At 46.6% G+C, this 22,413-nt stretch overlaps 2 protein-coding genes across 3 annotated transcripts in view; both read right to left on the bottom strand.

Annotated features, from left to right (window-relative positions):
- LOC112455612 (storkhead-box protein 2) overlaps positions 1-17,049 on the bottom strand; it is a 76,708-nt gene extending 59,659 nt beyond the window's left edge. For both annotated transcript variants that reach the window (XM_025017634.1, XM_025017635.1), the window contains exon 1: positions 16,364-17,049. The gene's annotated coding sequence lies outside the window, so the exon portion shown is untranslated. The remainder of the gene's footprint in view (positions 1-16,363) is intronic.
- Positions 17,050-21,029: 3,980 nt separating this feature from the next.
- Positions 21,030-22,413, bottom strand: part of LOC112455596 (pro-resilin-like) — a 1,933-nt gene continuing 549 nt past the window's right edge. The window contains exons 2-4 of the mRNA XM_025017608.1: positions 22,111-22,405; positions 21,536-21,947; positions 21,030-21,187 (exon numbers count right to left, since the gene is read on the bottom strand). Of these exons, the coding sequence (XP_024873376.1) occupies positions 21,030-21,187; positions 21,536-21,947; positions 22,111-22,405 (865 nt within the window). The remainder of the gene's footprint in view (positions 21,188-21,535; positions 21,948-22,110; positions 22,406-22,413) is intronic.

The following is a 22,413-nucleotide window of genomic DNA, read 5'->3' as shown; positions in this document are numbered from 1 at the left end:
CTCTCTCTCTCTCTCTCTCTCTCTCTCTCTCTCTCTCTCTCTCTCTCTCTCTCTCTCTCTCTCTCTCTCGGCTAGGATTCTCTCCGCTCGAAACCGCATATCGGCCGGCGCGGCGGTCCACCGTGTATACGGTCCCTTAAGTAGTCACGGATATCCGCCGGCTACTTACTCTGGCAAGAACCGAAACCACTGCCGAGCGAAACGCCTACCTGAGTACAATAACTGCGTTAGAAGGGGGTTCCAGACGTCCGAGAGAGAATCCGGTCGAGAATAGATCCGAGGTTCATTGGAATAAACGCCGACGGTATATAAAGTTTGGTGGAAGATAATACCATAAAGATCTTCCGTGAGAGACGCTCCAACTTTGCGGATGAGGGTTCCGCAAACTTTTGCATTCTCTCGGATAGGCGGCACTTTCGTGGAAGTGACGATCGCTAAAAAGAGCCGAGTGTCCCTCTGAAATCGACTTGGCTGGAATTTTTCAGGGGGAAAGAGCCCATCCGTCTTTAGCGACAAAGAAAAATTATCTCATTTACGGAGAGGGAATAAATAAGCCGCGCCGATGATCGAGGCAATCTCGTTCGCCCAATTTCTCCCGAACGCGGCCGCTATACGTGAAAAGCAAAATTTCACCTGCCCGACTTAAGTGTCATAGCGTGAATTGTCCAGTTATTGGCCGTTTAAGAAACGTGCGGTGCCCTCATTGACGAACGGTTAACAGGTGTCTCCGTTGAATATAACGCGCAGTGGAAATCTCCCTCATTACTAGCCTTATATAGAAAACGTGCGAAATGTATTGTAGATCTTTTATTAGATTATATTATTATTCTATTTTATTATTTCTTTCGAAATTAAATGGAAGCTCTGTGTATCCACGAACCCGAGACGGCTTACAAATAACGACATTTCCCGAGGCAAAGCTCTTCCTCCGGATTTAGCCTCTGCCGTAGTACACTGTGAAGCATCAATTTGGCGTTTAATCGATTTTCCACGGTATCCTCTACGCCGCCACGATCATAGGACGATCACGAGGCCACGATCACGATAAAGCACGAGGAGAGAACTTCATCTCGGCGGGACGGCTCGCGGATGGATTTATATTCATTTGGATCTCTCGTCCGTCGTGAGATGACGGTACATCGGTCCAATTAGTCGCAGTAATAATGATTATCGTAGCCGGATTTCTCGTTACCGATTCACCGCGAAAATCGATCGGACTCACGGCACGCTAAGAGGCTGGTGTTAATAATTCCATCATTGTGCGCGCAAGTGGCACGTATAACTCATCGTTCGATTCGTGCTCTCACGTTATCGTGATATCGCCCGTCGTAAATCGTCTCGCGGCGTGGGATCGCCAGATGGATATCCGGAAAATTACGAGATGAAGATCGATAAACTCGAGCTGACGCGAACGGGGCCGACACGCTCATCCTGGAAAACCGGCGAGCGGGTAACGAGTTATGAAACGTGATTTGCATACGACCGCGATGCCGAGACCCCCCCGACGCGTAGGACTTCATTCCGGACCAGTCGTGGACGCGATTCCTTGCGATTCGGGGACGAGATCCGGTCTCCAAGATTAATGCTATACGCCGTGCTCGAACCTGTCGCGATGTTGTCGCGGGCAACGCTCGTTTACAGGAAATGCGATCTCGCCGTTTTGTCGTGTATCTGATAGATATGGATATAGATATACCTAGGCTAAAACTTTCCTATAAATCTAAAAATAAAATTGTGTCAAACCCTTATGTCGCATGTAGTCGTATCGTGTTAGACGAATGTGATGTTAATTGCTATCTAAATTATTAAACATTAATGGACGTATCGGTGTCATTTTCCTAATCTTTAATCTTTCGAGGTCTCCGAGAAAGGCAGATCACCGTTAGACCGCCGTCGCTCTGACAAACTCGACAATTATTTTTATAGAGAATCCCGTGGTTAACGATCCACATCGTCTACGAACATTTCGTCTTGGCCGCCGACGAAGCAAAAACTATTCGTTATTCTCTATGTACTAATTACTATCGTGACTTGTGTCGCAATGTCGCTGGACCGTGGAAGCGACGCGTATATATGCAACACGACAGCCAGCCGTCTTGGTACTTACATATTCTCGCGTCTCGTTATCCTTTAAATGACGCAATAACCGACTGCACGCGTAAGCGGTTTCCTCGTAAAAGTGTTTCGTTAGTTCGGGCATCGTTAGTAATTTAAGTAATTTGCCATAAAGCGCCTGTGACAAACGCACGCACGGTGATTCACAACTAACGGGATATACCTAGAACCGCCTGGTGGGAAATTATACGACTGTCCTCTCGCGCCTTATCAACAACCGCAAATAATCCTCGGTAAATAAACGAGTGTAAGTCTGTTCCGGAAGGGCTGATCTGATGCTTCTGCCAGCAAGTACCACAGATAGTATAATTTTTATAACAAATTGAAGATAATAGCACAGTATTAATGCATCAATAGATAATAGATATGTAATTAACGTACTAACAATACCTAATTGGTATAATGGCCGTTATTCCGTTACTTGAGAGAGAAAGAACTACACGTGGCTTCTACGGGCCCTTCTAACGGGCTATATGCGGGCTAAAGCGAATTTACGACAATTCGAATTCGCGATCGTCGCGCACGATCAGATCGATCGATCGCGGCGCAATTAAGTGAATCGTGTCCCAGATCTTGGACGGCGATCGTGTATATACTATCAAAAGTAAGACTGGCTGGTAGACTGACGCGACTTATGACCTCGCGCTTACGGTATCGCTCAACCTTTTTCGTGCTCAACAAAGAGATCGTTGTCCTCTCACCCGCTAGCGCGAGGGAGGGTAGGATCTCTCGACCTACGACGCGAAGACTCTTATCGAAATTCAAGAAGACGATGACAGAGCGCCACGTGGGAATCAGAACGATCGTCATGATTATAAATGCGCCATATAAAAATCGTTACGACTAGGTACGTTACATTTAAATGTAAATCTCGCTAAGGAAACGTGAATTTCAGATACGATTATCGTTTCGAATGACAATATATTTTCAGCTTCTTTTTTTCTCTGAATATTTATAAAGGAGCTCGCCTAAATATCTTCCCGCAAAACTTTAATGAATTTTGATGCGATGTGTTTTGATGCGTTTTTACAAGGAATTAACTTCATAACGGATTAACTTCCGTTGTTGGCAATCGGAACCCTTTCTTGCGTGCGAACGCAAACGGAATCTAAGACGATAGCATGGCGATAGCGCACGTGTGGGAACCGGGATGGAAGTAACGGCGCGATATGCATGATCGCCGGTAGCAATACGTGCATATGCAAATGTCTCGCAATTCGTTTACATATGCAAAACATATGGCAATAACGAAACGCGCGCGAGGCGGCAGATCTTCTAGATCTTGAAGATGTACCAAAAACCGAGATTCTAGACACAACTTTACGATTCAAAAAGATCAGCTGTTCGAGGATCTAACAAGTCAAGGTATCAAGGTCCGAGAATTTAAAAAATTAAGTGTTCAAACTCTACCAACTTCAGGACTTAAAAGCCCAGAAGGCCGCCACTTTCTTTCCGCAATCACTCGAACAATATTCTGATCCATCCATTTTCGGGTATACATATAATAATCGCGGGGGCGGAGAGGGCGAGGGGGAGGGATATCACTATTCCAGGTTGACCACCGATTTATCCATTGTCGGTGGCACGAAATTCAGTCTGTCGTAACGGATCCGACATGGAAACCTGGGAACATACATGCGAGCGAAACGAGGCGCGACACGCATAGCCCGGTATTTCGTCCCGCGTAGGTGCAGGATGCAGTCGGGATATGCAGGTTGTACATTATACGCGCGACACGTGATATATAATACGCGTGCGCACCCGTATACCGTATGCGGCGGAGAAAACACTATCGAGAAGTCTCGGTTAGGTGCAGACTGCAGACGCGGCGGAGGTCTCGGCAGGACCGTTAGGAGGCTTCAAGGATATCCTGCGTCTCGCGCTGGCGACCGGCGGGAATTATTTTGTGTGCGAAAGACATAGGGAAAAGGATCGTCAAGGGTCGCCGCTCCCGATCGCGCCCGCCATGCTTTTCCGAAGAAACAAAATGGACAAAATAAATGTAATGTCTAATTTTTAAAAATAAGCGATAAATTTAAGTATAAATTTTCGGTAAAATGTTTGATGTAGATTCGAAAAATAGATTTTTATTCTATTTTCTTATTTAGCGTATCTTTACACGAGTGAGCAATTAGTTATCCTTGAAAAATACGTCGGAACATTCGCGTGTCGGTGAGGCGATTTGCCGACGTAAATAATTGCAATTATCTTTCATAATGATATTCCGATCTCGCGAGAGGAAGAGTTTCGAAAACGCGGCCGTAGGGCCGCAGGCCGCGAATAAACGTTCTGAATTTAATGAGTGCTCCATACACGTGCGTCATCCGCGAGCGAGTTTGCGGATAAACGAGACGTGGTAAAAAAAAAATTCCCGCATTATTTTGTTGGCGTTTTGTGGTACATTGTCATAGCGACGCTGCCGGCGAGAAGCCGGAGTCGAGCTGATCGCCGAGAGGCAATGATTGGAGAGCGGCTCTTATGTGGCCTACTGGCCCAGTAAGGGGCCTTCGCGCGTGTCGCCCATATCGCGTACTTGGTGCCAATCGGCCAATATTCCCTTGCTCCCGAAGCTTATTAACCGCCCGTAATTAAGCCTCGGGGCGTCAATCGAGGGAGGGCAAGGGAGTTCCCGCGTGCGGCGCGCGAAGTGTCACGCGGAACAAATTCGACTTCGGATTTCGGAGCGGAAGGCCGCAGCGGCGCGGCACAAAGAGAGGAGCGCGCTAAGCTGCCTGCGCGCGATTAATAACGCTAGATAAAGCCTTGCTAAATTACGCTCGGGTCGCGACACTGGACGTTAGGAGGACGAGTCGGCCATCAATCGACGCCAGCCTCTTTAACAGCGCACAACGTACGCTCCACAAAAATGCAATAATTCCAATCTGCGCCGCGCCTCTCCGCGATAACGTCGCTCTCTTTCTCTCATTCTCTCTCTTCAGTTAGATCAAAGTTATGTATTGAAACCGTGATAATCCGAGATATTAGAACGCAGCCGCTACTCGCAGGGAGTTCAATGCAACCGGCCGTGAAGGAGTGAAGTGTTAATAACGTTATGAAAGTGTAAACACCGAGCGGGACTATCAAAATCCCCGGAATAAAATCAAGCAAGAGTACTATTTTTAAACGAATCGTATATGCTAAGTGGACGTGCAGCTAAGTTATGCGTCGTGCCACTTGTGTCTCTTTTATTCGACAGTTTAGATAGGCCCATCTCCGCCAAGCCGGGTCGAAATTACACCCACGACAGTACAGTTTATGTTTCTAGGGATCTATAAATAATTATACCCGTTCTCCGCATTGACAGTCACATCGCCCATGTGGGTCTCTTCTGCCTACAGTAAAGTTTAAACACCGAGAACATCAAAATTATACACGATACTCGAATATTCTTACACATCACGTAGTATTTTATTTATTATACATATAATATTTTTATTATAATATTTAATATGTTTATTATGACCGATATATTTATTAATTGCCCCGAAATTATTATCGCGAGTGCGCGTTTGATCGCCAAATCTCTCCGGCGCGGCGGTTTCGACGGCAAGCGCGATCCCGCAAGCGTTGCTTTCCAATTACAACGAAACTATTCCAAAGCAGCTTGGTAATGATTCGGCTCCGATTCCATCAACCTACGAAACGAGCGGGAGATTGGCCGCTCCGTTTTGTCCGTGGATGGAGAAAGCTGGAAATTCGAGAGCTCTCCTCTCTCAGAAATCTATCGCCGCCGATGCGATATTCGCACGTACGCAACGGCGCGGCGGTGTCGGCCGCGACGTCAAAGTGAATTACGTTCAGAGGTTCAGAGCGGAGATCGCGCGAATGGCGGTAACGGCCGCGCGCACGGTATCGCACGTACGTTGTACGTTCCCGTTCTATTCTCACTCTTACTTTTCATTGCGCGAAACCGGATTTTGAAACTGGGACTTTAGCCGCGCGCCTCTCTGGGACACCCCGGTGCACATCGACGAGCGGAACGAGAGGAACGGTGCGTCCCACGAGCTTCGAGCTCTTCGCTCGTCAAGTGTGCCCTTCGAAGGATGATCGATGCTCTCTAGGTGTGGTGAGCTCCTGGCTCACGAGGGCTGACGCGCGAGTCAACGCGAGACCCGAGTCAACGCACTCGACCCCGAATACCCAACGTACGATCGTGAGACTCCGTCGCCTACAATAAGCCTCTCGTATTTCCGAATGGTCAACACAACAACGGAAATGTTCTCACGGCGAGAATTACTTTCTAGACGCCGCGAACGCGACCTATTGTTCGTAACTTTCGTGACATTAAGTTCACGAGGGAGATGCACGTATCACATTTAATCCGGCGATAATAGCGCGGCTCATTAAATAGATGATCGATTGTATGATCACGGAAGAGAAACTCCACAATTCTCTTTCGGAGTCTCGAGATTTCAAGGATCCCCCTCTCTGTGTTCAGGGATCTCTCCCCCAAAATATTAAATCAACATCTTGATCAAAAAAATATCGAATGCTTAAATTTAAAAGTACTTTTTTCTGAATTTTAAGGTTTTGAGTTCAAAATTTTTAAATTTTATGAATGGATCTTTAGACTTAATAATTTGGAAGAGATTAGCTATCCACTTACAAAAGAATCCGACATATCACGGTATTCAATGTGCCGGCAAATCCCACACGCCTTTCCCAATGCAAGTTTATTCGGCGAACCTTTACCGGCTTAAAACATTTCGCGATTCTTCAGGGTCGCGGTATATTATCGGCAGCAGCCGCGAAACAATACGACGATCCGTAAATCTCTGCGAAACCACTTGTAAAATTTCGGCGCGTGATTTGTGGCAATTTTAACCGTGGCTCGTGGAGAGTCAAGCGAGAGACGATTTATAACTTCGTTACACGGAAATTCCCTCCGTTCGTTCATTTTGACGAGTTTCCTCGTCGCGCGCTTCATTCGCGTCCGGTCGCTCGACCGCACATCGTTGTCTATCTCTGAGAGGCATATTACGCGTCGAACATCAGCCAAACGTCGAAGGGAAAACGTACAAGGTGCACGTTTAATACAAGAAGATAGGCCGTAAAGTCGCCCGGTATTCGTCGCAAAACGACCCGTAAATATCGCCGCGAATACAACACAACGGCTCGTATAGTGTTATGGTAATTCGCGCGAGTGATTCACCGCGCCGCGCGGAACGACAACCTTTGACAAATTTACGGCTATCGCCGGAAATCGTTACCTGTGCAAAGTGTCCGCGCGTGTATCGCGAGGTCGGTGCTCTTGGAAAAAAATAAAATTAAAAAAACGAAGAAAAATTGCGCCACGCAGTCCTTTTGTCGAACTCGTCGAGGGGATACCTCGATCGAGAAGCCGTGCCACGAGACACGTCTCGGTCTCTGCGTATTTCTGCGTCTCTTTTACATCATTGTTGAGGATGTAAAGGCGAATTGTACACGAGGTTAAAGAACGCACCGCTAGTTTCTCCCGACGGCGATACACGATTTGTCACTTAAGTGTCGCCCGCACAATGGAAAGCAAGGGAGATTCGTCTTGCGAGAGAAGATTCATTCCGCGCTTGAACTTGCGCCGGCCGCGGGGCCCAGCCTCTCCTTTTTTTTTTAAAACGACCCGTGGATGATCGTGACGAAGGGCGTGGGAACGTCATTAACCCTTTCTTCGCGGCGCAGCGCGGTGTGCGAGCGGCCTCGCGCAAGCGAGATTTTTCGAGCGAGACGGCCGAGGGGATGTGTGAAATTTATGGTGGATAACGTCTACCCTCGAACTTATTTAATTTCGACTTTCGGTTTCTATCACAATGCTTCAAAATGAGAGAAAAGATTTACGTGGAAAGAAAAAAAAATTAATGTTATTCTTAGAATGCACTGTTCAATTTTAACTCTATCTGCGGGGACCAATATAACTAGAAATTAAGAACCGAAATGATCGAAGAATAAAGTTGAACGCGGCTTACACCTGGTGCGATACGCAGCCGGTCTCGCAAGTGTTAAAAGAAGAAAGAAATCGTTGAATCAAAAACGTTCGGAAATTTCTATGTTATTAAGAAATAATCGTACATCCTGCAGTTATCATTCTTTATCCCGGAACGCATCCTAGGGCTAACATTACCCTTCAACCGGTAACGTCCATTTCTCAGACTTGCGTAGGTTTCGCGTACTGACCAACCTTTGTAATTACGCCAGTGAACTACGTAATTCTGCTGGTCTAAGTTCACCGTCTGTAATCAGATAACAATTTACGTGGAAGGTGTAATGACATGCGCATATACGCGAGCGTAAATAATACAATGTTGCACCGTCCGTCCCGCGAGTGAACGGCAAAAACCGACAGAGATTCACGCAGACCCGCTAATAACGACGTATAAATAGCGGTCGTTGTAAAATTTCGCTATATACTAATTTACACATTAAATTTAAATATTTGCTGCTTTTCACACCTGCGAAACGTGAATTCAGGACATAGATGCAAACATATGACTAGGACAGATTTCATTTTCGCTTTTCACGGAATATGACGCAATCACGTAAACAATTAGTTAATTTAATTAGTTTTCTATAAAAATACTAATTTCATTGAAGATATATAATTAATTTATAATACACAGGAACAACCTTTTCCAAAACAACCGTCGCGTCGTTCGGAGACGTTCCTGTATACTCTGCATAATTTGTAACACGAGTTCACATATCTTATAAAGTATGAGCTTGATCTAGTCTTGCCTGAAATATTAACCCCGTTGAGCGATCGAGTGGCTCATGCGTTCATTAACGTTGCGCATAATAGGAATTCCTTCCCGCTAGGACGCTCGAAAGTCTTCGAGCGACGTGTCCCTTATTGTAACGTAAAGCCGAGCCAGATAACTCGCACTTTCCATAGTTTCCATACACGTGAAGCAACGACCGGGGCGAGCAAGCGTTTTGCCTGAGCGAGATTGCAAGTAAGCGCGCGTGTGTTCCCAGCTTGACGTACGATCGATAGAGTAAATGACGTACACGCGAGAAAGTCTTCGACTAAATTGCAAGTTACCGCGTAAATTCAGCAAGTTCGTTACCGCGGCGAGAATTAGCCGTGACCAACACCCTCGGCGGTTCTGCAAATGCCTTTCGATACGCGCTAATCGCCGAGTTCTGCACAAGTCAAGTTGACACAGCTTTCGCGAGAGTCCTTCTCTCCAACGATGCGCGCAATTTTTCTTATCGGCGACTAAAACTGACATGTATAATTATCATCCAATTGGTCGATTATCGTCTCTTTTTCTCTCTCTCTCTCTCGACGGATTATCCTCATCAGTGTTAGGAAAGTCGTTTCCATTGTCTCAAGGGTAGAGACACGTGAGACCGTTGCGTGAGAGGGGAATCTCGCGCCTCGGGGATTTCGAAACGTACATCAGAAGCGGAGTCGCGTGCCTTCGCGCGTCTCTGAGCCCGAAGGCGTCGGCCTACCGTCGTGTAGCATGAAACCCATACACGGCACCCCCCGCATTCAGGTGAGAGAGAAATAATGAAAAAGTAGGCGGAAAAGTGGGATTGTGCCATTACCACCTCGCGAAATAGTTTGTAGGTGGAACGCGCGACGGGAAAATGCCGCCGCCGCGCCGAGCGCGAAGAGACGCGCGCCGGGAGCCTCGTTCCACTTTTGTGGACGCAGGCGCGATTCCGCGAGCGACGTGTGTACAAGAGGAATACACGCTCGCGGCTACATGACGCACGCGCGCGATGCATGTGGATCATAATGAAATACGTGATCCATCTCCAGAGAAACTCCTGGCGCGCGCGCGCGCGCGCGCGTTATCTCCCAACCCCCGGCGAGAGGGGATCCTTTTAATTGAAACTTTCAAATCTATCCGAATTGAGCGCGCGGGCGCGAACGCGTTCGTCAATTTCGCAGACGGTCGCTTCATCCGAAGCTGCGAGAAACCGTCGAGGTGAGTGGGAGACTGATTACTGTCATTACGTGGCACGTAGATTGAAAATTTATCTCGCGTTTCCCCTTCGCGAGAGCGCGGCGAAGCGGAGACGGTAAATAACGGGCGATAAAGGCGAGCGCCCGTGATTTGCGTTATGGTAAACGTCGGCGAAGTCGGTATCGACGTGTGCATTTTACGTGCCGTCCCATTTGCGGAATTTAATTCGGAGTGCCATAAAGCAGCCGGACTCTTGGCGCGGAGCATTATAATTTTCGTATCGACATCGCATCTCGCGATACATAAGTAGCACCGAGGCGCGCGTATCCGCAGGTCTATACGATCGGTAAGTCGGCGTCATTAATAACGTGTCGGGGCGATTAACGGATCCGCGTGCGCGCCGCGGAGCATTAATTAGGACCATTTTCACCACCTGCCGATCGGACGGCGCGCATTAATAAAATCGGCGTGAACGACGAGGCCGGACGTCCTCGCTTTTCCAGCCGTCAGTGGCTCGATCCGCCGCCAGTAATAATTATTCCTAATCGGTTTATGTATACATATAGAAAACGCGCGGATCACGGAGTCGGCGAGGTGAACGGCTGATCCGTTTACCATTCCGCTATCTCTCCGCTTTTACGGAATAGTTCGCGGATACAAATCGTTCCCTCTCATCACACGATATAGTCTCGTGTTCGACACGGAGAAGAGCCGCGGCGCGGCGTTTTAAGATTCGCACACGGCAAATGTAGCGCACGTCTTACTTTTAATTGGAGGAAAGTGCAAATCTCTTGCATCAGTCAAATCTGACATGCCCCAAGATCCATTGAATCGGGATCCCTCGTTAATTTTAAAACGATTATTTGATTTATCATTGTTCGAATCTGACAGATCGATCTTCGAAAGAGTTCACAACGTTCCCATATATGTGCCCCTTTTCGTGGAATCACTGCTTCTCATATCTCGCATCTCTTCTCCGCGATTATTCCGGCGAAATCGCGCACATCGACAACGACTTGTCGGAAACGATCTCTCATTAACTGCACCGTCAACGTAAGCGCGAGGTCAAACGAGGCGTCGTTATTAGCAGATCCCAAGGATCGACGATGATTCCCGCGTGCTTTTACTTCCGGTCGCGCCGACGACCTTTTTCTTCCCGCGGTCTTTCTCTCTTTTTCTCTCTTTCTCTCGTTCGGGGACGGGAGTCGCGAGTCAATTAATTAAGACCCGGCGATCCGCGGGCGCGTACCGACGTCCTTACTTTTCCAGCCTACGGGCTGGCGGCGACGCAATTATTTCTAATCACTTTAGAAAATTCCCCCGCTGCGCGCGTGGTCGATCGACGACGATCGGCCGAGTGCTGTGCCATCTTTCTAGGCTGTTCGACCTCCGCTTTCTGAATCGCGCGTCAGAGTTTCCTCACTGCACGTCTCTAAGCTTGACCATAAACGGCCGATGTCTCTCACCGACGGGATAGCGATAGGTCGCCAGCGGTGTCGCGTTCACGACGTTTTGCATGGAGATTAATTGAGGCACTAACACACGCTCAATCCAACACGAGTTCAGTCTTCACGTTAGTTCGTAGTATTTACGTCTTTATTTGCGCGATATATTACGCCGTTTTCTACTGTTTTATATCTTCTTTTTTGTTATGAAAATAATACTAATTATTATTCTCCTCGAGCTTTTTTCTACCAAAATTTTGAACAATAATTTATGTGAAAAGAAACTTGAAGAGAAGGCACATATAACTTCTGCTTACTACATCTATCGATGGAGACTTTGATTTACCTCGTTCGAAAGTACCAACTCTAAGAGTGAAACACTACGATGTTCGAATCTCTGCCGCGCTTAATGCGTCGAATGCTGAGTAAGTGACAAGTGAGTGTGTCGGCGGCGATCGTTCCTCTTCCTACGGTCTTGTTTTTCCCGCGGAATCTAGCGTAGGAGAAATTACCCGCGTGTGTGGCGGCACCTCGAAAAGCCGACCAACACGATCGTTCCTCCATTAGCCTTGTTACCACCGGGAATGGGTTGAGGAACTCTCCTTCTCCCTCCTCCCCTCGGCCCACGTCGTCGTAAGGTCAGCGAACGGGAAAGTCGCGGTGGATGAAGATTTTTCGAAGATATGTGTATGTTATGTAAAAATGAATTAGCTCGCGAAATTGAAGAAACCGGATTTGCATGTAGCGCAACTAATTTCGCAACCTCTGCATTTCGAGCTCGCGGTTAATTAATATTAACTAATATAACGTCGCGCGAAGTGAGAGTTTGGATATCTCGAAACGCGGATCGCGCGTTCGACTATCCACAAAGCAGCTTGTTTTTCTCGGAGTCGCGCGAACTTCTTGAAACTGGAAATACATATCGAACGCCGGGCCGGATACACGAGCCGTGATTTCTTCTTCCACGATGAGGGAGGAGACGGTAAGCGCGCGTGAGTCGATAATTTTCTCTTCCACCGCCTCCGCCACGTAACGCTCTTGGGAAAGATAGTTAGCTATCGATCAATTACGTGCTCGATGCACTCGCCGCGGCGCGGCTGCGCCCGTTAAAATGAGCTTTTACCGTCCAACTTTCCTCCGGGATATATAAAAGATCCGAGTAAGAGTACTGTTAAAGGTCGACTATAAATAAATCGAGAATACACGCGGCGAACGTAACTGCGTGTGCGGGCGCGACAAGAACCGATCGTGTTCGTGAAGGTCGGCTGAAATCGCGCGCGCCTCATCAGCGCTTTATCAGCTATAATCAGGTCACCCACCAAAAAATACTACGTTTAACGTAAAGTCTCGAAGAAGCATTCAAACTGTCGAGCGAAACGAATCCAAATGAAATAAGATATAAGATAAATCGACTCGAAAAGCACGATTGTAATCCGACGCGATGTTACCAGGCTGCGAAACTCCCGCGGGATATAATCCGCCACGTGATCCTACAAGATGCCCGATTAATTCGCGACAATTTTCTAATTATCGCAAAATACTGCCGGAGAATCTAAATCGCCGAGTTGAAGGGTTTACGGGATTGGATATAACTTCGACAACTGGGCTTATTTTCGACCTCGAATCCCGCGGCCGCGGCCGTATTACGCGAGGAGAAGTCCATTTCGCGGTCATAGTCCGACCGTAGCTCGAGGATCGTTGTAAACAGAACCTAAATGGCGATTTGAGCCGGGCATAAAAGGCTGCGCGTAACGATGTACTCAGGGCGAGCCGTAATCTGCTTTTGCGCCGCCACGTTCGCGTTTAGCGGCCGCGCTCTGCGCGCGCTAATCTTTACGGCGGCGATTCGACTGGCCGTCGACTTAGTTAACGATCGACTGCTTGGCGTTCACGGACGATCGCGCATATCGTTTTCGAACTCGTCTCGCGAAGATAACCCGTTTTCCACACCTGTACCCGTTCGCCGTATCTCACAGCACACGCGTCTGATAATTGCGGAGTACGGCAATTAATCTCGCAACGTAGGCACAACTCTTTGTTTCTTTTCATTATATTTTTTAAATAATTATTTATGAAGAAATAATTGTATTTTCCATTTTTTTTTAAATAACAATGTCTAAGTAAGAGGACTATGCATTATTGAGAAACGCACTTTGAATATCGTTTTTCTTTACGCTATATATGAGGCAATATGCTGCGATTAATGTTTTTTACGTATTAATCGCTATTCTGATCTTAATAGGCCTGAACAAGAAAAGACTGATAAAGACACACACACACACACGTCGTACTTGGTCTTTCCAGTCTTTCGTAAAAGACGTCAAACGGTACACGGATTTGTATATTCGTTTCGCCTGAATCAGGCGTTACACAATTTTCACATACGGTTTCTCGCCCGTACGTTCTAGTCCCGTTCCCGAAGACAAATCGGCGATTATTATTAAACGATAATAGGAACGAGTTTGGCCGGCGTCGTTTCTTACAGCTGTTATCGCCGAAACGGGAATCGATGGCGCATTATACGCCACCGTCCTCCTATAGAATTTATTTGTGTCACGACGATAATATATGGGAGCTAAATACCCTCAATTAATACCGCATTGAATGCCTCTCCGCGTACCCGTACAGGTGCGGCGTTTATGTGTTTTTCACCTGCTTGTGCGTGCCACTTTTGTGGCTCCCATGCGAGCGATTTTACAGGGTCAGCAAGTTTTCCACGGACGCTAAACGCACGGGTCACGAAGTTCGAAGCGGCAAATGGTACCACGAAAAAATTCGGCGGTTTTCGATATTTAATTATTTTTATTATTTACCTTGTTTATTCTTGTGAAAGTTAGATGGGCTTCTGAAAGCTTTTAAAGGGGGAAAGCGCCGTTTACGTAAGGAGAGGGAGTTTAAACGACCTTTCTTCGGGACGGTATTTTCTACCTGCAACGTCCTTTACTATACCGTATTACCGAGTGTCTCTGTATGAAACATGCCGCATCGACCTGGCGCTCGCTTTCATACCCCACGCGATCGACGGTTAACGACGGGTAAACGCCGCCGCATTGTGCACAGTGAAAAAGTCGCTTTCCCGTGGTACACCGCTCTTAATCGGCGAACGCGACCGAAGGTCCGAAAACCGTCAGGAAGTTAATTAAGTAGATTGCCATGGAAATTAGATTAAGCGAGTTTCTCGCGAGCGGGGACACACAAACCAGTTTAATTGCCCGGCATTGTGTCGGGAGTTAATGACTGCCGCTCTGCGGTTGCCTTCCCCGGGACACACCGTCGCCATGTTGCTGAAGACAAGTTGCGACTTTAATTGCGACGCGCGTGAAACACGTACGGAGAGTCGACGCGAGTCGCGGATCGCGAAAACGAAACGGTTCTGCGATCGCGCCGAGAGAGGAAGTCGCGTCTGCGTCGTTAAAATTCGCCAAATCGAAAGGCGCTACATTAGCGATAATTATATAATTTTTCGCCTCTCACTCTCAAAATCAGAATTCCGATCTGATTAGCGCGTAAATTGTTGACCTAAAAATTATTTGTCTGAATAGAATAACTTTCAGCGCGCAAGATACTACGATAAAAAGATTGAAGAAAAATACGAGATTTTGAGGAAATTTTAAATTTTATAGAGCTAAGAAAATTACCAATTGTTTTTAATCGGTCATTTTCACACCTCCACAATTTTAGACCTAAGAAAATATTACTCGACTCCGTAGTTTGTCCCAGAAGGCAGAGCGAGAAAGAAGGAAAGCGAGTGAGAGAGGAAGAATGGGTTCGCGATTAATGCAACACATTAGCGAGAATTGTTGCGACTATACTACGGGCGATCGTCTCTCTCTGACCTCGAGGTCCCACGTTACATTATCCCCGGCCGTTTCCAGCCATCCGGGATGGTAATTCCGCGTTATTTCCCGAGGTCGAGGTCGTGGCGGCAGGCCTCTCGTCGATTCGTGCGGAAAAGGAGACCATCGACCTCCGCCGAATAAATCGTCGGGGACGGTCTTCGTCGTGACGAGACGACGCGGTAAATCATCCGGGTTCTCAGGCTTTCAAAGGACTATCTTTCGTCGACTAGCATTAATGAAGGCCCCCGCACGGCTTGCCGCTATTAACGCTATTATTGTTGCGTTACTGTAAAACGCGTGGCGGAAGCGCGAGGATAAAGGTTTCTTTTCCTCTTTTTTTTCGGCGATGAAAGAAGGGTCTCGCGTTATTTGCACAAATGTGTATCTTAACGTCACTTGTGCGACAAGTTAGAGTTAGAGAACAAGTTCCACGATCGCGAAATGCCAATTAAATCTAAACACGACGATCAACACGATACATCGCACCGATCAAACGGAGAATAAATTCCACAATCGGGGACGGAGAAATTTGCGTTTAAATAGATTCTATATTTTTACGTATTTTTACGTGTATTTTTCTAATTTAGTTTACAATATACATATATATATTTTTTTTTTCTTTTGACACTCCGTTGAAATTATTTCTCTCCATGTCTTCCGTCTCGAACCGTGTTTTATTATACAATGACATTACATCATTGAAGTAGAATATTCAATGAATATCTGATATCTGCTCGTTACCAAAAAGAAATTTTTACAAACAATGGTTAATTAGCATAATTTCTTAAATTTCCAAGAATTAAAATTATGAATATATTATTTAAAAAAAACTTTCTAGTAAAATTCATTGCATATATTAATTAAAAAGTGAAATTTATTTAAAAGAGAGCGTAATATTTCGTAATTGAAGTTAGGAAACTCAGCTCAAAAGTTTTGAACGCTATCAAGTTTTCTGAAGATCCCAAGACTCTAAATTAATCCTAGACTCCGAATTCGCAAAGGCGGTCGCGCTTGTCGCGTCGCGCGAGAGGTCTGACCGCTCTTGACCCTCGAGGCTTGAATCGGGACTCACCTTGCCGCGACGAATGATCGTGTCGCGCTATCCCGCGAAGTCTGTCCGCTCTCGCCTAATTACCAAGGTTATCACCGACGGGAGTCCGAGCACCAAGGCGACGAACGGAGCAAGGACGAAGGACGGAGTTTTCACTTTTAGTCCAAGAGGGAAAACGCCGAGAGATGCGCTGCCTTCTTCGCGTATCCACAGTTCTTCTCACCCGCGGGACGATTCGCCCGGCATGCGCGCGTACCGGATGCACGCGCGACTATCTGTGTCCACCTGGATGCGACACGTGCACGAGCACGCGCCAGGACGAATCCCAACGGCGTCTCCTTCGTCGACGAAGGGAGCGAGCGAAGGAGAGAAAGAAGAAAAGAAATCGCGATCGCGCGGTTCCTTCCCCCTTTTGGCCGTACGGCGATCGATCCGCTTACGCAGCGAGGATCCCAGCGGAGGATCCTCTTCGTACGAGACGAGGACGGGAACGGAATTCCGAGACGCGTGCGGGGGTCTCGTCCCACGATCAGGAGGCACGGCGACGCGGCGCGTCGCAGGCGCGGCGGTGTACACGATGGTCGCGCGTTGTCGAGGACGGTGCGGCAGGTGCAGCCGCTGCAGCTGGCACGGTCGTCGGCTTCATACTGAAGTGTACTGAAGGGGAGAGATATACACGGCGGGCACGGGCACGATGCCGCCGCAGGCTGCCGCCGCACGAGCAGCTACGAGAAACTGGCTCCACCGTCGCCGCCGACTGCTCCGAAAACTCGGGGCAGCGCCGGGGTCTCTCCTCTCCGTTTCTCACCACGAATCTCTCTGCCGTCCTCTCGCTCTCGTCCTGCCGCCGCTCTCTTCGCCACCCCGTCGCTCTTCCCCGTCGCGCTGTGCGTTTGCCATTCGTGGTGGGATTCTGCTCTCCGCGAATGGAGTAGGGGCCATCCTCTCGATCTCTCTATCTCTCTTTGCCGCGACGCCGAGATCTCCCTCTCTCCTTCTTCGCATGGGATCCGCGAACGAGGCCCCGAGGATATTTTTGGATTTTTCTTTCGATACGTTGTCCTGCGAGGAGAGTCACCCGGTTTAAGACCCGTTCGGAGGGATCCTTCACGATAAATTCCCGCGAGAAATAGCCGCACTTGCCGCGCCGTCGAGGCGAATTCGCTCCGCGATCCTTCGCATTTGTGCATATAAGAATCGGATTGTAAGAATAAGACGCGTTGCATTGGTGCCTCAGGTGCATTCTTACTTCAGCAACGGTCGTTTGTATTTTCTTCAACGTCCACTTTTAATCTAAATTTAGTAGCATGATTTTCTACTTTCGACTGTTGCTAAGGAGGAAGTCGCTCTTTTTCAATGCTAACGCGTTCCTCCCGGTTCATCCCAGCATCCGTAACGAGGTATCGCCTGGAATTATCTTGATAACATTACTCCGAGATCCGGAGGAAGTCTGTATCTTATAACAGAAGCGAGACGAGGCATAAAAGTGACTCGGACATTCTTAAATTATTTCTACTCTTTTTTTTCTGACGAGACACGAATAAAGCTTCGGAGCGATTTATTCAGATCCGCAAGAATCTCATCGTGGATCTTGGAAGACGCGAAGATTTCACTTCTCATGTCCTTGGGCTCATTGATTCTCGCGCAAAGATGCAAAAAGGGAAGCGCCGGCGAAAATCACGGTGGAATTTCCGCGTGTCCGTTTCGTCTTTTCATATATACCTGGGGCCCCGATCGAGTCGTCGCGCTCGAGCCCGGCGCGACGCGTTCCGGTAGGTCGGTGACGCCGAGAACCGGACCGGCTGCAAAAACGATTACGTTTCGTGAAGACGAGAGGAGGGACCGGGGAAAGACGGAGAACGCGGCCGTGGGTTACCGACGGGTCCAGCCTGGCTCGTAAAAATGCCCGGATGCATCGCCGAATATGGCCGAAAACACCTAAGTGCGCCCGGTAACAAGACGCCTCGTCGCGAAACGTTACGTCGAGGTGTGAAAAATTTGTCAGATCCCAGAAGATTGTTTCCAGCTTGTTTACCCAGACGGGATAATTTTCTATGCTAACACGCTTTGTCAAAATGTGAAATATACCTAACCAGAGCGGAACGATGGTAATTTTTACACGGCAAGAAAGAACACGAGATGAAGCCCTTATATTCTTAATCTTACAAAATAATCATTATCTTAATTGCATAAATATATTGCTTACGAAACTAATTGTTTATTGATCAATATTTGTTGTGATGCTCGAAACTTTTTTATCAAAACTTTTTTTAATTATTGCACATATACTAATTAATACGATACGAGAACATAACTTGTTTCAAAGATATATGAAGCATGTCCGACTTCGCTAACAGGAAGAACAGAACGGCGCGAAATTGTCTTGAGATGATCTGGCAATTTTCACATCTCTCTAAAATAATTAGACTGATGTCTGGCGGCGGGGGCGGGCGTTTAGCATCCTCGTGGACGTTAGACCACTTCGCACTCTCAGAGGAGCGGTAATTAACGATGCTTGGGCTCATGTACTTTCATAAAGTCCGCAACTTTCTAATGTGCCCGGCAAGTATCTCTGTTTAAGCGTAACGGGGCTACGTCGCTCCGTATAACGCGTATAACAATATCTTTTTCACCTTTCGAAATTAAAAAACGGCCGTCGCGTTAGGAAAGTTTGGAAAGTTCGGAATAGCGAGAATCCTCCTCCTCGCGCTGCGTCAATTACAATGCTCTCCATGAATACCCGACTATCCGATCAGGCTTCTAATACCGTCTAAGTCGATCGACAAAAAATCGATGATATTGTTCCGTTCTTTCATTTCTTCTTTCGCGAGCTCGTTGTGACTTTTTTTCACGAATAAGCAATCCGTACTTTGAAAGTTGACGAGGAGCGTTAAAACTTCGTTTTCTCGCTAATATTTTCATGCGGGGACGAGGCGAAGGAGATCGCAAAAGAGTGAAACGTCCTCCGTAAGCGTCGGTGCGAGAGTCGGTCGTTGAATGAACACCCTCTTCGCGTCTTTCATCCCCTTCGCGTTCGCGCAATGGCTTTATTATACGGCTCGGCTCGCGGAACGACTTTCCTTTAAATCGGAGGGACGTTTCGCGTGCTTTACGTTGACATTTACAGTGAAATCCCGAGCAGCGGGCGCAGCTGGTTTACCATTCGCTCAATGATGCCTTAAGGATCTACGGTACCGTGGCTGGAACCTGTTTCTCTTGTTCCTGGTTGCGCTGGCTATATTTATGCGCATTTGCACGCGCACGTCTACGCATATACGCGCGCGCGCATATCGTCGCCATACAAATTGAATTGCAACTAATTATGAAATATTGCCGATGCGTCGTCCCGTGTGAATACGCGAGAATTTCACGCCGCCGTCTCAAAAGTGTCCACCTAACTAAGACGCACAATCGTCCTGCGCGAAACTTACGCAATGCAGGGGGACGAAGTTATTTTATCTATTTAAAATTGGAATTTTGTGAAAGGGACAGTATATATTTGCGCAGACATTTCTCTAGGAAATGGTAGAGTGAAATTAATCATTATTCTCTCGCATTTTAAGCTTTGGAGGAAATAAGTTTCAAAGCTAGGTCTTTTTCTTAGAAAAAACTTGAATCTCTTTGCGGTAAACGCGTAATGATTTTAAATTAAATATTATACCTACATGATACGCGTATTTTTTTATCTTCTTTCTTTCTCAAGGTATTGGATAGAAGATTACTTTTGGACAATCCTCTCAGAGGATTATTTTTGTCGTCTCAGATCAGTCGGATTTCACAGCTCGGCAAGTTAATCCAGCAAAACTCACACGTGGCGGCGGACCGGGCCGACTTCGACTTCCTGTCGGCGCAGCGGCCGGGCGAGCGGGTCGCACGAGATATAACGCAAGCCGGATACGGACCTGCGTAATTGTACACATCGGCCGTGTTTCTGCCGTGTTAATCTTTGTCGTACGAGCGCGTCGTGCGACCCTTAAGGTCGCGCTCCCCCGAGCACGCCGCGGAAGTGCGAAATTAGTTCGGCGTAAGAGGACGAAATTATTCTATGCAGCTGCACATGTGCACACATACAATGTCTAATTCCATAACGGTTTAAAGTTTGGATCTACATGGTGATTTCGCGATTATTATATAATTTTCGTATGTTTGCTTGTCAAAAGAGCAATCGAGATTCAAAATATGTCTTTCGATTGATCGCAACGGACAGTCATACGAAGGAAAGTATGTTTTTTTTTTGCAATGCTAAAGAATTTGCATCAATATCGGTTATACATCCGTTTATTTTTTTCTTTTTGCTCAATTAAAGGTTGCTACACACAAGTTTAAATAAGTCGTGCTATGAACGTGAGACATTAATAATAATTATAATAAATATTAATTTATAAATTTTACATTTAAGATACAGATCTTTATAGTCAATCTTAGATAAGATACAGAGCGCAAGGTGTATCTTCGTATTTTAATAAATTTGTCTCTTTTGTTGATGATAGAAAATCTCGCAAATGGATAATATAATAATATGATGATACGGAAGTTATTTATTCGTGTGACTACTGTTAAATAATATTTGGCTAAATATACAGATAAATTTATGATAAATAATTTTTCTTAATCGATTTTTCACCCTTTTGCAAAATTATCCAAGATAGTGATAATCTCTAAATCTATTGAACTAATTGTGTGTTCTTTAATATTGATATCCATTATTACCGCCGTTTTGTCTGTTGCTTCCGACATTCGCATTGTCACTGCCACCGATGTTATTGCTAGGAGGATTGGAAAAGTAGCCGCCGCTATCACCGCCGCTCAAACCACCATCGTTATCTCGGCCAAACGATTGTCCTGCTGTAAAATATAAATTTCTCAAAGAACCCACAAATAGTACGTTAAAGTGCACAATGTAAGTTATTATTTTTCTACAAAAATTATGTACCTAGTATCTACTCTTAAATCATTTTATTTAAATGATAGTGAGATAGAGAAAGAAATCGAATTCTAGAATGCAGTAGAATATCAATGCTTAAGTGCAAAATTATGAAAAATTAGATTCTTTAATGTATGGACTTTATATACAATATTTAAATATCTCATTACACGAGAGTTAAAAGTTCTTTAATACATTCTTCCTAAATTTCCACTTGTTTTCCACGTCACTTTGACTCAATTAAACGGCAGATCGCAATCTTATCGCACCTGGTCTTCCCGACTGATAACCGTTGCCGCCTCCGCTATTAAATCCGCCGAGCTTTCCCTCGCCGGGGCCACCACTTGGATAACCACCGTTACTACCGCCTCCATTAAATCCTGAGTTATTCGTGAAACCGCCGCTCTTGCTACCTGGTCGACCAGAAGAATAACCGTCGTTGTTATCATTCGACCCGCCGGAGCCGTATCCTTCGCCGGCATTCGCTTCGCCCTCGTATCTAATTTGCGGTTTAAATCCATCCTGATCAGCCTCATACTCGACAATCTGTTTCCTACCGTCTGGAAGCAAAACGTTGAACTCGCCTTGAGCTCGGTCACCGTCTCTAGTCTCCGTGTGACTGTAATCGCTGCCGGTTTGCTGATCCTTCACTTTATAGGAAAACTCGTATTTTGCCGGCTCCTGAAAATAGAGAGATAAAAAACTGAAACCTGTAATAAAGGTAGTTCTACAGAATTATCAAACAGACTGGCTATTTCTGAAGAAAATCATTCCGCTTCGGATAATTGCCATATTTATTTCTAGTTCAATTTTAACGAGACATATGCATAACATATGCACTTACCGTACTTTCCTCTTGCGCGTTATCGTTGTAACCCTCGCCATTTCCCCTTCCTCCTCCTCCTCCTCCTCCTCCTCCTCCTCCAAAACTTCCATCCCCGTGCCCGAAATTCCCTGCATTTCCATTTGGACCTCCAGATGGATAGCCGTTAGCCCCACCGAAACTTCCTCCGTTTGAGCCTCCGGATGGATAGCCGTTGTTACTATTTCCACCCCTATTAGGCTGACTGGTTGATCGTCCACCGAATCCACTTTCATTCGGGGTTCCATAGCTGCTCGACGGTCCTCCACTATTTCCGCTATTGAA

The sequence above is a fragment of the Temnothorax curvispinosus genome, unplaced genomic scaffold, assembly GCF_003070985.1.
Source record: "Temnothorax curvispinosus isolate PA1 unplaced genomic scaffold, ASM307098v1 QBEX01006268.1, whole genome shotgun sequence".
Classification (NCBI taxonomy): domain Eukaryota; kingdom Metazoa; phylum Arthropoda; class Insecta; order Hymenoptera; family Formicidae; genus Temnothorax; species Temnothorax curvispinosus.
This window is presented reverse-complemented; position numbering and strand designations above follow the sequence as displayed.